The sequence below is a fragment of the Oncorhynchus clarkii genome, chromosome 14 (genome assembly GCF_045791955.1).
Source record: "Oncorhynchus clarkii lewisi isolate Uvic-CL-2024 chromosome 14, UVic_Ocla_1.0, whole genome shotgun sequence".
Taxonomy (NCBI): domain Eukaryota; kingdom Metazoa; phylum Chordata; class Actinopteri; order Salmoniformes; family Salmonidae; genus Oncorhynchus; species Oncorhynchus clarkii.
In genome coordinates this window covers 35,124,739-35,139,941 of record NC_092160.1, presented here as the reverse complement: position 1 = coordinate 35,139,941, position 15,203 = coordinate 35,124,739, and the positions used below count along the sequence as shown (strand labels likewise).

Sequence of the window (15,203 nt, the reverse complement as noted above, 5' to 3'; positions counted from 1 at the left end):
CAGAATGGGAATACCACAGAGAAGGAGAAAGCCCCAGCCAAGCCCTGTGACCCAGAGGCATACGAGAAGAAGATCAAGCTTCTAGAGAAGCAAAGGAAAGATGTGAGTCCCTCTCAACATTACATCAGCTGTCCTCTTTCCACATGGAAAGGTCTTTCAGAAAAAAAAAACATTTCTGGATGCAGATCAAATGACACCCTATTCTCTTTATAGTGCACTACTTTTCACCAGGGTTCATACATAGTAGTGCACTATATAGGAAATAAGGTGCCATTTTGAAACGCACCCTTGCTTAGGTGTCCTGTTTAGTTGTTGGGAAGCCTGTGAAAAATGTATAAATGACGTATTGGTTTCAGTCATATTTCCGTTGTGGTGATGATGATGATGATGATAACAGGTACTGGAAGTGAACAAGCAGTGGGATGTCCAGTGGAACTCGATGAAGTCACAGTTTGAACAGAAGGTTTGTTATCTCACACACACACACACACACGAAATACAGAAGAGATTATCTGAAAACACTTGTTGAACTTGATGGAAATGACATTAGTAACCTGAGGTACAGTCTTGTTTACACATAGTAACCTGAGGTACAGTCTTGTTTACTATGCAGTGTTTACACATAATTCGTAAAGTTTTCAGACCCCTTGACTTATTATTAAATTGTTTGTTTGTTTTTGAATCTACACACGCTATCCCATAATGACAAAGCAAAAACAGTTTTTTTTTTGGGGGGGGCAAATGTATAAACAGAAACCTTACGTTTTCAGACCTTTTTCTACGAGACTCGAAATTGAGCTCAGGTGCATCTTTTTTTTCCATTGATCATCCTTGAGATGTTTCTACAACTTCAAGTCCACCTGTGGTAAATTCAATTGAGTACAGCTGGCACACATGTCATGAGCATGAAAGGGAATTGGTTATTATTGGAACGGCGCATACAAGAGGCTGTTGCTTCAAATCAACTGACTTTATTAAAACAAGGGACAGCAGGTTCTTTTAGATCGGTAAGGCTGGAAAAAGTTAGTAGTATCATATGAAACGGTACTACGGTATTCTAAAATGGTTGGTATCATGACGTTTTGGTACTGTGATATTACCGTGGTACCAGTATACCATGCAACACTAGTTATAACTAACTTAAAGCAGGTACAGCCTTAGTGTTCACAGTAAACGCGGTCCTGGAAGTTGCACAGAATTTTCACAGCGTTCAAGATTGCACTTAGTAGACCAGAAATTTGCTCAGTGACAACAACAACAACAAAAAATTGAGGGAAAATTACCGTAGAATCTAACCCCCAAACCGCTCAACATATAGTTTCGCCATTTGGCCGTGTCTGTGGTTCTATACACTAACACAGCCCTGTGTAACTGCATAGACCTGCTCCAACACAGTTACTTTCTCTGCTACTCCAATCATCTCTATATAAAAAAGACACCAATACCCCCTGTTTTAAAACATCAGATCACAGACCTGCGTCAGCGGCTGGCGGACTCCCAGAAGGCCGTGCAGGAGCTGGAGGCAGAGCGAGAACAGAGGCAGCGGGACTACGATAAGAAGCTGCTGCTCGCCAAGTCCAAGATTGAGAACGTACAGGTGAGAACATACAGAAACCTAGTACAGACCCAACCATGTCAAGACGTATACAAACCCAACAACATTTTTGCTGTGTGTGTGTGTGTGTTGGTGAGTGTGCGGTCCTCACTGCTGGGAACTCATGCGTGTCAGTGTGGAGGAGAACTGCTCCAGCCCACTCAGCCACGGTCCATTGAGTGTCTCACCTGTCTGTTTGTCACAATGACTGTATATGAATGGACTCAATAGTGCATTTGAAGCCAAGGAAGTCATAGATTTATGTAGACATAACATGCACAGATTAAACTACTCCAGGAAGTGACGTTGTAGGCTAGCTCAGTGCTACCCACGCTCATTGATTATCTCAAGTTGAGGGACGAGCGAGGTATTGCTAGGCTACCAGTAGCAACTGAATTATCCTTGTAACTTCTGTGTGCAGTTATTTTATATATATAAATATATTTTTAAAAAACATGATTCTCTCAAGATTGACCACGAATAGCTGTTTTCCCATTCACTATAATGGGGATTCTGTTTTCTGAAAACTATGCCTACAGTACCATGGGAAGCCTGGAAGTTCATGGCTTCAATGAGAAGTGACAGTCACTCTCCCCTGGTCTATCAGCATCATTTGTAAAACGACTAGCCCCAGTGGTTCTGTCCTTTCATGAATCAGGCTGTTGTTCGTTATCACTTTTGGTTTATAGAATAGCCAATGTACTGTCCCCTGGTCTGGCCTTGCAGGACATCGAATTTCAGCTTCCTGCGATTTACAGGAAGTGACGTAATTGGGGGTCATAAAGTGGTTGAAAAATTAGTTTTAATGTCTCCAACCTAAGTCAAATCAAATGTATTTATATAGCCCTTTGTTTATATAGCCCTTTGACTCTGGGATGCTGGCCTTCTAGGCAGAGCTGCAAAGAAAAAACGATATCTTAGACTGGCCAATACAAAGAAAAGATTAAGATGGGCAAAAGAGCACTGGACAGAGGAACTCTGCCTAGAAGGACAGCATCCTGGAGTCGCCTCTTCACTGTTGACGTTGAGACTGGACAGAGGATCTCTGCCTAGAAGGGCAGCATCCTGGAGTCGCCTCTTCACTGTTGACGTTGAGACTGGACAGAGGAACTCTGCCTAGAAGACCAGCATCCTGGAGTCACCTCTTCACTGTTGACGTTGAGACTGGACAGAGGATCTCTGCCTAGAAGGGCAGCATCCTGGAGTCGCCTCTTCACTGTTGACGTTGAGACTGGACAGAGGATCTCTGCCTAGAAGGGCAGCATCCTGGAGTCGCCTCTTCACTGTTGACGTTGAGACTGGACAGAGGATCTCTGCCTAGAAGGCCAGCATCCTGGAGTCGCCTCTTCACTGTTGATGTTGAGACTGGACAGAGGAACTCTGCCTAGAAGACCAGCATCCTGGAGTCACCTCTTCACTGTTGACGTTGAGACTGGACAGAGGAACTCTGCCTAGAAGGCCAGCATCCCGGAGTCACCTCTTCACTGTTGACATTGAGACTGGACAGAAAATCTCTGCCTAGAAGGCCAGCATCCTGGAGTCACCTCTTCACTGTTGACGTTGAGACTGGACAGAGGATCTCTGCCTAGAAGGCCAGCATCCTGGAGTCGCCTCTTCACTGTTGACGTTGAGACTGGACAGAGGAACTCTGCCTAGAAGGCCAGCATCCCGGAGTCACCTCTTCACTGTTGACATTGAGACTGGACAGAGGATCTCTGCCTAGAAGGCCAGCATCCTGGAGTCGCCTCTTCACTGTTGAGACTGGACAGAGGAACTCTGCCTAGAAGGACAGCATCCCGGAGTCGCCTCTTCACTGTTGATGTTGAGACTGGACAGAGGATCTCTGCCTAGAAGGCCAGCATCCTGGAGTCGCCTCTTCACTGTTGACGTTGAGACTGGACAGAGGATCTCTGCCTAGAAGGCCAGCATCCTGGAGTCACCTCTTCACTGTTGAGACTGGACAGAGGATCTCTGCCTAGAAGGCCAGCATCCTGGAGTCGCCTCTTCACTGTTGACGTTGAGACTGGACAGAGGAACTCTGCCTAGAAGACCAGCATCCTGGAGTCGCCTCTTCACTGTTGACGTTGAGACTGGACAGAGGATCTCTGCCTAGAAGGCCAGCATCCCGGAGTCGCCTCTTCACTGTTGACGTTGAGACTGGACAGAGGATCTCTGCCTAGAAGGCCAGCATCCCGGAGTCGCCTCTTCACTGTTGACGTTGAGACTGGACAGAGGATCTCTGCCTAGAAGGCCAGCATCCCGGAGTCGCCTCTTCACTGTTGACGTTGAGACTGGACAGAGGATCTCTGCCTAGAAGGCCAGTATCCCGGAGTCGCCTCTTCACTGTTGACGTTGAGACTGGACAGAGGAACTCTGCCTAGAAGGGCAGCATCCCGGAGTCGCCTCTTCACTGTTGACGTTGAGACTGGACAGAGGATCTCTGCCTAGAAGGCCAGCATCCCGGAGTCGCCTCTTCACTGTTGACGTTGAGACTGGACAGAGGATCTCTGCCTAGAAGGGCAGCATCCTGGAGTCGCCTTTTCACTGTTGCTGTTGAGACTGGACAGAGGATCTCTGCCTAGAAGGGCAGCATCCCGGAGTCACCTCTTCACTGTTGCTGTTGAGACTGGTGTTTTGCGGGTACTATTTAATGAAGCTGCCAGTTGAGGACTTGTGAGGCGTCTGTTTCTCAAACTAGAAACTCTAATGTACGTGTCCTCTTGCTCAGTTGTGCACCAGGGGCCTCCCACTCCTTTTTCTATTCTGGTTAGAGCCAGTTTGCGCTGTTCTGTGAAGGGAGTAGTACACAGCGTTGTACGAGATCTAGAATTTCTTGGCAATTTCTCACATGAAATTGCCTTCATTTCTCAGAACAAGAATAGACTGACGAGTTTTTAGAAGAAAGTTCTTTGTTTCTGGCCATTTTGATCCTGTAATCGAATAGAATTTGATTTGATTTGACCCACACATGCTGTTGCTCCAGATACTCAACTAGTCTAAAGAAGGCCAGTTTAATTGCTTCTTTAATCAGAACAACAGTTTTCAGCTGTGCTAACATAATTGCAAAATGGTTTTCAAATGATCAACTAGCCTTTTACAATGATAAACTTGGATTAGTTGACACAACGTGCCATTGGAACACAGGAGTGATGGTTGCTGACAATGGGCCTCTGTACATCTATGTAGATATTCTGTAAAAAAGCTGCCATTTCCAGCTACAATAGTCATTTTCAACATTAACAATGTCTACACTGTATTTCTGATCATTTTGATATTTTAATAGACAAGAAATATGCTTTTCTTTCAAAAACAAGGACATTTCAAAGTGATACCCAGTGAGGTTGCGTGCGCGCTTTAGCGTCTTGTTGCAAACAGGAATATATATATATATATATTTTTTTTTTTTTGTAACTTCTGTTGTTGATCCATCCTCATTTTTCTCCAATCACAGCCATTTAAACTCGGGACTGTTTTTAAAGTCACCATTGGCCTCTTGGTGAAATCCCTGAGCGGTTTCCTTCCTCTCGGGCAACTGAGTTAGGAAGGACTCCTGGATCTTTGTAGTGACTGGGAGTATTGATACACCATCCAAAGTGTAATAAATTCACCTCAAAGGGATATTCAATGTCTCATTTTTTTATTTGTCCCTGTCTACCAATAGGAGCCCTTCTTAGCAAGACATTAGAAAACCTCCCTGGTCTTTGTGGTTGAATCTGGGTTTGAAATTCACGACTTGACTGAAAACCTTTGCAATTATCTGTATTTGTGGGGTACAGAGATGAGGTAGTCGGTAGAAAAATCATGTTAAATACTATTATTACACACAGAAGCCGTGCAACTTATTATGTAACTTAAGCACACAACTTATTTAGGCTAACAAATGTGTTGAATACATTTCAGCTTTTCATATTTCATTTAATTTGTTTTTTAAAAATCCACTTAGACATTATTTGTGTGTGTGTGTGTGTGTGTGTGTGTGTGTGTAGGCCAGTGACAACAATCTAAACGTAATACATTTTAAATTCAGGCTGAAACAACAGAATGTGGGACAAGTCAAAAGGTGTGAATACTTCCTGAAGATGGTGTAGGGACAGGTTAAAGTGACTAGGTAAAATCAGGATAGATGATAAACAGTAGCAGAAGCGTGGGTGTTGTGTATTATGTGTGGGTAAAGTCCAGTGAGTGTACATAGAGCCGTTGCATGAGAGACCGTGCAAATAGTCTGTGTAGGCACTTGACTAACTGTTCAGCAGTCTGATGGCTTGGGGGATAGAAGCTGTTCAGCAGTCTGATGGCTTGGGGGATAGAAGCTGTTCAGCAGTCTTATGGCTTGGGGGATAGAAGCTGTTCAGCAGTCTTATGGCTTGGGGGATGGAAGCTGTTCAGCAGTCTTATGGCTTGGGGGATAGAAGTTGTTCAGCAGTCTTATGGCTTGGGGGATAGAAGCTGTTCAGCAGTCTTATGGCTTGGGGGATAGAAGCTGTTCAGCAGTCTTATGGCTTGGGGGATAGAAGCTGTTCAGCAGTCTTATGGCTTGGGGGATGGAAGCTGTTCAGCAGTCTTATGGCTTGGGGGATAGAAGCTGTTCAGCAGTCTTATGGCTTGGGGGATAGAAGCTGTTCAGCAGTCTTATGGCTTGGGGGATAGAAGCTGTTCAGCAGTCTTATGGCTTGGGGGATGGAAGCTGTTCAGCAGTCTTATGGCTTGGGGGATAGAAGCTGTTCAGCAGTCTTATGGCTTGGGGGTAGAAGCTGTTCAGGAGCCTTTTGGTCCCAGACTTGGCTCTCCGGTACCGCTTGCCGTGCGGTAGCAGAGCGAACTGGGATACACTCACTACCCTCTGTAACTCCTTATGATTGGATGCCAAGAGGTTGGCATACCAAGCGGTGATGCAGCAAGTCAAGATGCTCTCAATGTGCAGCTGTAGAACATTTTTTTGAGGATCTAAGGGCCCGTGCCAAATCTGTTCAGCCTCCTGCTGGGGAAGAGGCGTCGTCGTGCCCATCTTAACGACGGTGTTGTGTTCGGACCATGATAGGTCCTTAGTGATGTGGACACTGAGGAACTTCACTTTCGACTCGCTCCACTACTGTTGATGTGGATGGGGGTGTACTCTGCCCTCCGTTTCCTGTAGTCCACAATCAGCTCCTTTTTGTCTTGCTGACGTTGAGAGATGGTCAACAGACAGGTTTGAGGAAGGGAAAGGAGAAGAGGGGGAGAGTGGGACGAAGGGGTGAAAGGAAGGAGGGAAGAGAATGAGGTAGCGAGAGAGAGGAGAAAACACAGCTTTTCACATTGACTGAAGAAAAAAAGAAGCGAAAAACGTCAGCTACTGTGACATTTGACCTTTTTTTCAAAAACTTACCAGGATGATGTTTTCCTATGATATCATCGTTATTGAGAGAGGTGAACTTTAACCTGACAGTCTCTGACACATGGAACATTACTCGTCTGACTTTCACATCCTTCAGCCTGGATTTAAACTGTGAATGAACTCTGAAACAGTGGAGTTGAAGCAGGTTGTGCCAATGTTGTTGTATGTTGTGTTTTCAGGGGGAGAAGGAGTGTCTGAACTCTGAGACCACAGAGTTAAAGCAGAAGGTTCGTTACCTGCAGGATCAGCTGCTGCCCCTCAGTAAACAGAGAGAGTACCAGGAGAAAGAGATACAACGCCTCAACAGGGTCAGTACTGTGTGTGTGTGTGTACACTCTGTGTGTGTTGTGTGTGTTATCTAACTTACTCTCTCTCCCCCTGCCACCCTTCAGGCTCTAGAGGAGGCCTTGAACCTGCACCCTCCCCCCTCCTCCCAGCAGCCACCGGTCCAGGGCGCCAGCGGTAACCACGGTGATGGGCCTAGTAACTTGAGGAGGCAGGAGCTGCTCACCCAGATAGCAGTGTTAATGGAACAGGTCAGTCAGACACTTTCTGATCTAATTGATCCAGTTCAGTGATTGGCTATATTTCATGGACCAACTGGCATGTGTCTTTACTGACATTTTCAACCTGTCCCTGACAGAGTCTGTAATACCTACATGTTTCAAGCAGACCACCATAGTCTCTGTGCCCAAGAACGTGAAGGTAACTTGCCTAAATGACTACCGCCCCGTAGCACTCACGTCTGTAGCCATGAAATACTCTGAAAGGCTGGTCATGGCTCACATCACCATTATGTCAGAAACCCTAGACCCACTCCGCCTATAGGGAGGAGGTCAGAGACCTGGCAGTGTTGTGCCAGGACAACAACCTCTCCCTCAACGTGAGCAAGACAAAGGAGCTGATCGTGGACTACAGGAAACGGAGGACCGAACAACTCCCCCATTCACATCGACAGGGCTGTAGTGCAGCGCCAAGACTGTCGTGAAGAGGGCACGACAACGCCTATTCCCCCTCAGGAGATTGAAAAATGTGGCATGGGTCCTCAAAGTTCTACAGCTGCACCATCAAGAGCATCCTTTCTGGTTGCATCACTGCCTGGTATGACAACTGCTCGGCATCTGACCATAAGGCGCTACAGAGGGTAGTGCGTACGGCTCAGTACATCACTGGGGCCAAGCTTCCTGCCATCCAGGACCTCTATACTAGGAAGGAGCCTGTACCCCTGCACATTGACTCAGTATCCCCTGTGAATATGCCTCGTTATTGTTAGTTTATTTTGTAATTTTCTTAACCAACAATGCACTTCAAGAAATAGAGTTTAAGGGCTTGTAAGTAAGCATTTCACGTTAAGGTCTACTACACCTGTTGTATTCACGTACCTGGTGTCCCAGGTCTTCCGAAAAAAAAGTTGAACTCACCAACTTAGTATCCGAGGTAATCATCCTGCATCTACTCTCTCAGGTGAAGATTTTTGAGGAGGACTTCAGGAAAGAGCGGAGCGACAGGGAACGAATGAACGAGGAAAAGGAGGACTTGAGGAGACAGGTGGAAAGGCTGCAGGGTCAGATGACCAACCTCACCAATCAGGTTAGGAGCTGCTTTCTTCTGTGTCCTAAATTGCACCCTATTCCCTATGTAGTGCACAATGCCATGGGCCCTGGTCAAAAGTAGTGTACTGTATAGGGAAGAGGGCGCCACTTGGGACACAGACTGTTTCACAGCACTTTGCATTGAATAGGGAGGTTCTCATCTCCTCCACCTCCCATGTGTGGGTTTTCCTGATGTGTGTTCATAAATTTGAGTTGGTTTGTTCTTCTCAGCTTCACCAGGCCCAGAACGAGTGTCAGAGAGAGAGAACAGAGAGATGCAAGCTGGAGAGACTACAGATGCAGCATCATAAACAGGTACTGTAATCACCGGGCCTCAGTCCCTAATCATCTCCCATTATCGACAGATTTAGCTTGGCTTCAAATGGCTGTGGTGAACCTAGTCAATTAGCACAGGTGTTATAGGCTAACCCCTCAGTCCAACAGACAGACTTGTCTTCACATGGCTGTGGTGGTAAACCTATCAGTCTAGTTTCACCTAGTACTTAGACCCTCTTTTGAAGTAATGACAGCAATAGGATGGATTTAGTTGAGTAAAAATGGCTGTGTGCTGTGTTTCACTTCCTTCCTGTCTGTTTGAGGAGCACCAACTAGGGCAGTGCTTTACAACAGTTATATCTCAAACTAGTGCAACATTCCTCTGCATGCCTGGAAACAACCCCTCTGTATTTCCAGACGTAGATCAACTAGATCTGTTGCATAAAATCCAAGTGACTGGGTGCTGTGCTTCCTCTACCTGCCTGCTTGCCCTGCACTACTCTGCTCTGACCGGGGTTACCGAGGTGTGTGTCCCTGTGTTCCCTGGTAGGGCCAGCAGCAGCGGCGTACCTCAGACCCCTCCTCAGGCACCATGAATGGCCCTCTGAGCCCTCCCTACTGTGGTCCCTTTGTGCAGGTGGCTCCAGGAGGAGGGCTGGACGGCTGGCCAATACACCCCAGGATACCCACCAACCCAACAGTTTCTGCCGGCAGCGTAGCGCCACCGGGACGTGGCGACTTCCCACCCCTCACAACGGTAAGGGTCCGTATCACAATATATCAGCGGGAAAAAAATACGTGTTTCTTCCTAGTTCAGGTAGTCTGTCCCCATTTCGGTCCTTTTGGTTCCTAGTGAATATGGTAACCTAATCCCAAATGGACCCCTAGCCGCTACTCTTAGATCATAGCTGCTGACAGAGGAGCTTTTTTCCCCCCTTGCCAGTAAGCAGCTACTTGCTCTTTGGAGGCTTCGGCCGGGTTACTGTAAAGCACTTTGTGACAACTTTGGATTACACTTAAAGGACTATATGAATAACATGTGATTGACTGACGTTGTTCTCTCTGTTCTGCTTTTGATCCATCAGGGAACCCCGTGGCAGCAATCATTCCCCCAGCCCAGAGGCTCCAGGGGACCCGGAGCAGGGGAAGGATCCAGACCACCTCCAGAGAACACAGGTATGCTGACACAACTTATGGCCAATGGAAAAAGGGTTGAAAAATTCTGGTAACATTTCCAAAATTTGTGGAAACTGCCTTTTAGATTGTAGCTTCTAATCAAAAGGTTCTATACTTCTTTTAAAGTAAGGGAAATCAACACAAAACCAGACATGTCATCACTTCAAACCCTTCATTCTGGGTTGTACAATCTAATTAGTATGGTAACTGTCATCATAATAAAGGTTCAACTTAGATTCACTCCCGTTAATCGATCATAAATACACACATACACAGCATGTTAAAAACACAATTAGGCAAACTAAGCTAAATAAAAAACACAAGCTGTAGCCCATTTTGGTAATTTGGGATCCCCCACTTCCAAACAGGGATTCCAACCAAGTTGCAAGCCTCCACTCCTTTTGTGGTGAATAGTTTTAAGCTACAGTGGCAATGTGTTCGGCGAGATCAGTTATATTAGAAGAGTGATCTGGGACATAAGTATTGTTCCAGGGCAATTCAAGTAGCATTGCCAATGTTCTCTACATGTCTAGAGATGTCACGAATTTGGTCTAGCGAAAAACACACCAAATGACCTGGAGGCAGGGGCCTGAGTGTGAGTGATGTCAGCTAGAGACCTCTTATCTCTCCTCATTCCAGGAGGTTTGCAGTCTCTTAAACAGAGCCTTCATATCTTCATTGTTGGGAAACGTTAGTTTTCATTTTAAACCTTGATTAATTTTAAGCCTGTTGCTCAATTAATAAAAAATAAAAATTTAGGTTGGAGATTTAATTCTAAACTGCCACTTAATGTGGTTGAACTGATAACATGGCAGCATATCTACTGTGGAGAGACCAAAACAACAGTTCCTCAGAATAATTAGAGAATCCCGTTGAGTTTTATGATAAACTCATTTTTAGTAGGCTATTTACATGCCCATTTTGTATAACAATTGAATTGGGGCTTATGATATGCCCAGCCTTGGTACGAATGATGATGTTATGCAACATGCTATAACGGGCCACATAATGGTAACATTGTAGTGAAGTAGCATTAAAGTTACTTTTAACATGCATTATAGGCATCGATATTTACCAGTTATTTATGCTTACTAAATATTGGTGGGTTGTGCTGTCCGTCGTCATCATAGGGGTTATGGAGAGGGGCAAACTGCTGGGGAATCATCTCGTTTATCTTCTGGGTGATGGGATCAATTTCCTTGGACTGAGGCCCCCCTCCGGTCTGAAATAGCCCCCGCCTCTCTTCTGCCTCTCTTTAAACTGTTTCAAATTTGGCTTTTGACAACAAAAAAATCCAGCATGCTTTCATCCGATTTGGGTCCCTCTTCCCTTTAATCCGTGTCGATCCATTAAATAATATTTGTTACTATCCAAATTTCAATCAGCTTAATAACACATCCTTTCCGCACTCACACAACTCACAGCCACATTCACTTAGTACAATTCCCAAACACACTCAGTAATCTCTGCTATTACCCCATTTGCATCTTCAACGATTCTCTTGTCGTTACTTCCTATGCACCATATGTATCTTCCTATACATATAAAATGACACCTTGTGCTATTATCAGTGGCTGCAGATCACGTAGACACAGACAGATGTCAGCGGGGCATGGTACTGTTATTTGCTCTCGCTCTAGTCTTTTCTAGAAGACTAGCTTTAGCCTTCTTCCATGTCCATATGTATCTTCAAAGGTTCCTCTATAGTCTACAGTCACCATAGATTCTACAGTATCTATACTGTCTACAGTAGCTATAGTTTCGTGTATCTGTGTCTGTAATAGATGTTATAGACTCTCTAGTCTCGCCGCATCCCATACATATAGAATAACACCTCGTGCTATTACTTAAAAAATATATTTATTTATTTATTAATTTTACCCCTTTTTCTCCCCAATTTCGTGGTATCCAAATGTTTAGTAGCTACTATCTTGTCTCATCGCTACAACTCCCGTACGGGCTCGGGAGAGACGAAGGTTGAAAGTCATGCGTCCTCCGATACACAAACCAGCCAAGCCGCACTGCTTCTTTAACACAGCGCGTCGGAGGAAACACCGTGCTGCAGAACAGATTGCAGGGTGCTGCAGTATTCTATGGCACGTTATTTAAGTGTCAGCCATTGTTGCCAGAATTACGCAATTTACCACACACTGTCACCATCTTCCACAAACAGTCACAGCATAAGCTCAAAACTTTTAAAGGAAAAACCACTGTACTGCTTACAAGTTATATTTGCTTGATTTAGCTTATTAATTATTCATAAATAATTAATCATTAACATTTGGTTCGTGCATGTGACCGACCAACACCTCACGAGGCTTCTTCTCTCCAAGTTGAGATCATGAATCTGAGAGATCCCTTTCCGTTCTCAAAACAATGTTCTGTGCGTACTGCCAAGTTGCAGATACTGATGGTGAGAATTCCTCCCACGCACGATCATTCAGTCACTTGCATGAACCCAGTCGAATTGGTTATTATAAACGCACAAACTATTTTCCTTCACACCTGGTTTGAAGGTCACCCGGAATAAGGTTGCATCAGCAGGAATTCCTGAATCCTCCAACCAGGATTTCTGGTTGGGAAAGTTCCCAGAATTTTGCAACCCTACCAGGGAAAACATATTTTATTTTTGCAAATCTCTCACTTTTTTTTCCCCCTCTCTCTCATCCATTCACAAATGGTCTCTTTTTGCTTTCCCCATTCTCTCTCTCTTTTTATTTTGTTCTCTGAGTGGCTGATTGTGTGATCAATGAGATGTTAAACAAACTTTTTCCTCTACTCTGTCTATAGATCAGTCCACAGCAACTGGGTTTGTAAAAAGAGAGCGACAGAATATTGACCCTGGAAAGCACTAAGGGCCTCGCCACCGTTGGTTCTTTCGTTGCCTCACCATGGAGCCAGCTGGGTGGTAGAAGCATGAATCACTTTTCTGTTGACCCGGTGTGATTTGAACTATACTTGTCCTACTGAACTGTAGATATCCTGTTGTAATGTTGTTTATACTTGCCTTTTTATAAGCCTACTTGTGAGACAAACACTGTTTTCGCTATTCAGAAATATAATACATCAATATTACCATTTTTAGATGTTTCTTTTTTTAACCTCGTATTATTTTTGGGGAAGATTCAATATCTGCTTTAAATGATTCTATGCAGGAACTGAAGTCATTTTGTGTAATAGGTTGAAATTATCGAAATGTAATATTAAAACAATATACCTAATGTGATTATCAGCTGTTGACGATCGTCCCACTGCAAATATTATTATTTGATTTTATTTTTTACAAACAGTTTTGTTACTTGTAGGGCTAAGGGGTCCATTCTCCCATGTCAATAACATCCAATCCTACTTGTATTCATTCCAACGATATATAATTCTATAGATAAATTGCCTTGGAATTGGATTCATAGAAGCGTAACCGTGGTTGTTTTTTCTTTGTTTTTCAGTACCATTGGTGTTCTAGAACTGTACTATAAGTGTAACTGTTCATAAAGTGATCGTTATAACACATCAAACTTGGGAAGTGAATTTAGCTGGTATATCATGCCAAAAAAAACATGGCTGTGGTGATTTATTGGTCATTTATTTATAATCTACTGTTTTGATGGTTGCATTAACTAAATGTAGATCACTTGTCTTCAGTAATGCTGTTCTTTCTATGTTAGTGTACTCCCAATATATTGTAGCTATTGACATCGTATGTTTGTTACACACACACACACCCTCACAAGAGCACCTGATTGGCCAAAAATGCACCTTTGCTTTGATTTCATTGGGTTAAATATTTGATAATCGATTCCAATATATATATATATATATCTCCTCAACATATTTACCCACGAAGCTGTCCAGTCATGTCTGGAGAATTGGGTCATTGGTCGTAGTGTACCCAGGCTTTGTCCCAATAGTCTTGAATGGCTTCCTTTTCCTGGTCTCGTTTCCTTCCCTTCCTTCCCTACTGCTGACAGTTAGATAGTACTACTGTAATGTGTAGGCCTGTTCTGGTGACGTTAAACGTTAGCCTGCCTGAGCGCTCCGCTAGCAGTATGGTCAGTGTAGGCGCTGTAAGTGCATTAATATGTGAATTTATATCGCGTTAACAGGGTACAATTGGTCTCCGTCATATTGCTTTAACCTGTCAGTCATGTCCTTTTTGCATCAGTCAGAGGCGAGGAAATGAAGCGATTTTAAAACCGAGACTCGACTAACCCCTAAGGTTCAGTCAGCCAGTCATTACCTCAGTAACAGCCCAGTGATAAACCACCTCCGCCAGACAGGGACTGTTACCCAAATGGCACACTATTCCCTCTATAGTGCACTACCCTTGCGCTCCCGGCTCTGGTTAAAGGAAGTGCACTATATAGGGAATAGGGTGCCATTTGGGTCCCATTCCTGACTCAGCTGGCTTCTGTCTCAATGCACCTCTCAGACCAGCAGCTCCATACTATCTACAGTATCTACCCGACAGTCCTGTGAACCTTTGTGACACTGTCAACAGAGCCGGGCTTGAATTCCCAGCCACGTACCTTACCCCAGGTACTTCTGTTGATTTGGATAGGTGTTGACAACATGGCAACAATGAAAACTCCTTGTACGACAAGGTGGATTTATTGTTACCGTATTTGCTTATACCTTGCCAATGCTTTATGTCGACTAGTGTCTGGAGGTTAGGGGGCGCGGGGTTGATTTTTGGGGATTGGTCACTACCCTAGAGCACCAATCCTCCCGATGTGTGATTTGGATTTGGTGGTGAACTAATGTTCTGTGTCTCCTCCTGAATCAAACCAATAACTCAAAGCTATATAGGGTTGAACATGTATCGTGTTATAATCCTTATTGTGTTTTGTTTCATTCAGACTGCTGGTAAAGATGGGTGTTTTATTCACAATGTTCACTGTAAATAGCTGGAACAGTCTTTTCTTTTAAAAGACCGATTCCAGAATGGTCCAATAGTTGAATGGTGACGTTTTAAAGGTTGAATTGCACTTTGAAAGGAAGGCTTTGTTTTCCTCTGGCGGTTGTCTTTTTTCTGGTTTGTAGTTCTGGAGTTTTTGCAGGAGGCAAAAGCACATTACTGATGTGATGAGACTTTTTCTATTTGACTGGCTTAATAAACATATCCTAAATGTCTTTGTACATTTTTACTCTGGTGTTTATTTTCAATTAAAGTTTTTTTTTTTTTTTTTCGACT

The 15,203-nt window shown here is 44.2% G+C and overlaps 1 protein-coding gene across 4 annotated transcripts; it reads left to right on the top strand.

Moving 5' to 3' along the window:
• Positions 1–15,142, top strand: LOC139366567 (TNFAIP3-interacting protein 1-like; the record flags this gene model as incomplete). 4 transcript variants are annotated; one of them, XM_071104216.1, is given in 10 exon segments in its annotated part: positions 1–102; positions 398–463; positions 1,466–1,597; positions 7,148–7,276; positions 7,361–7,504; positions 8,433–8,558; positions 8,792–8,875; positions 9,474–9,593; positions 9,922–10,012; positions 12,803–15,142. In XM_071104216.1, coding segments are annotated over 10 exon segments (1,059 nt in total), but the record flags the coding sequence as incomplete, so codon positions are not given.
• Positions 15,143–15,203: the final 61 nt, after the last annotated feature.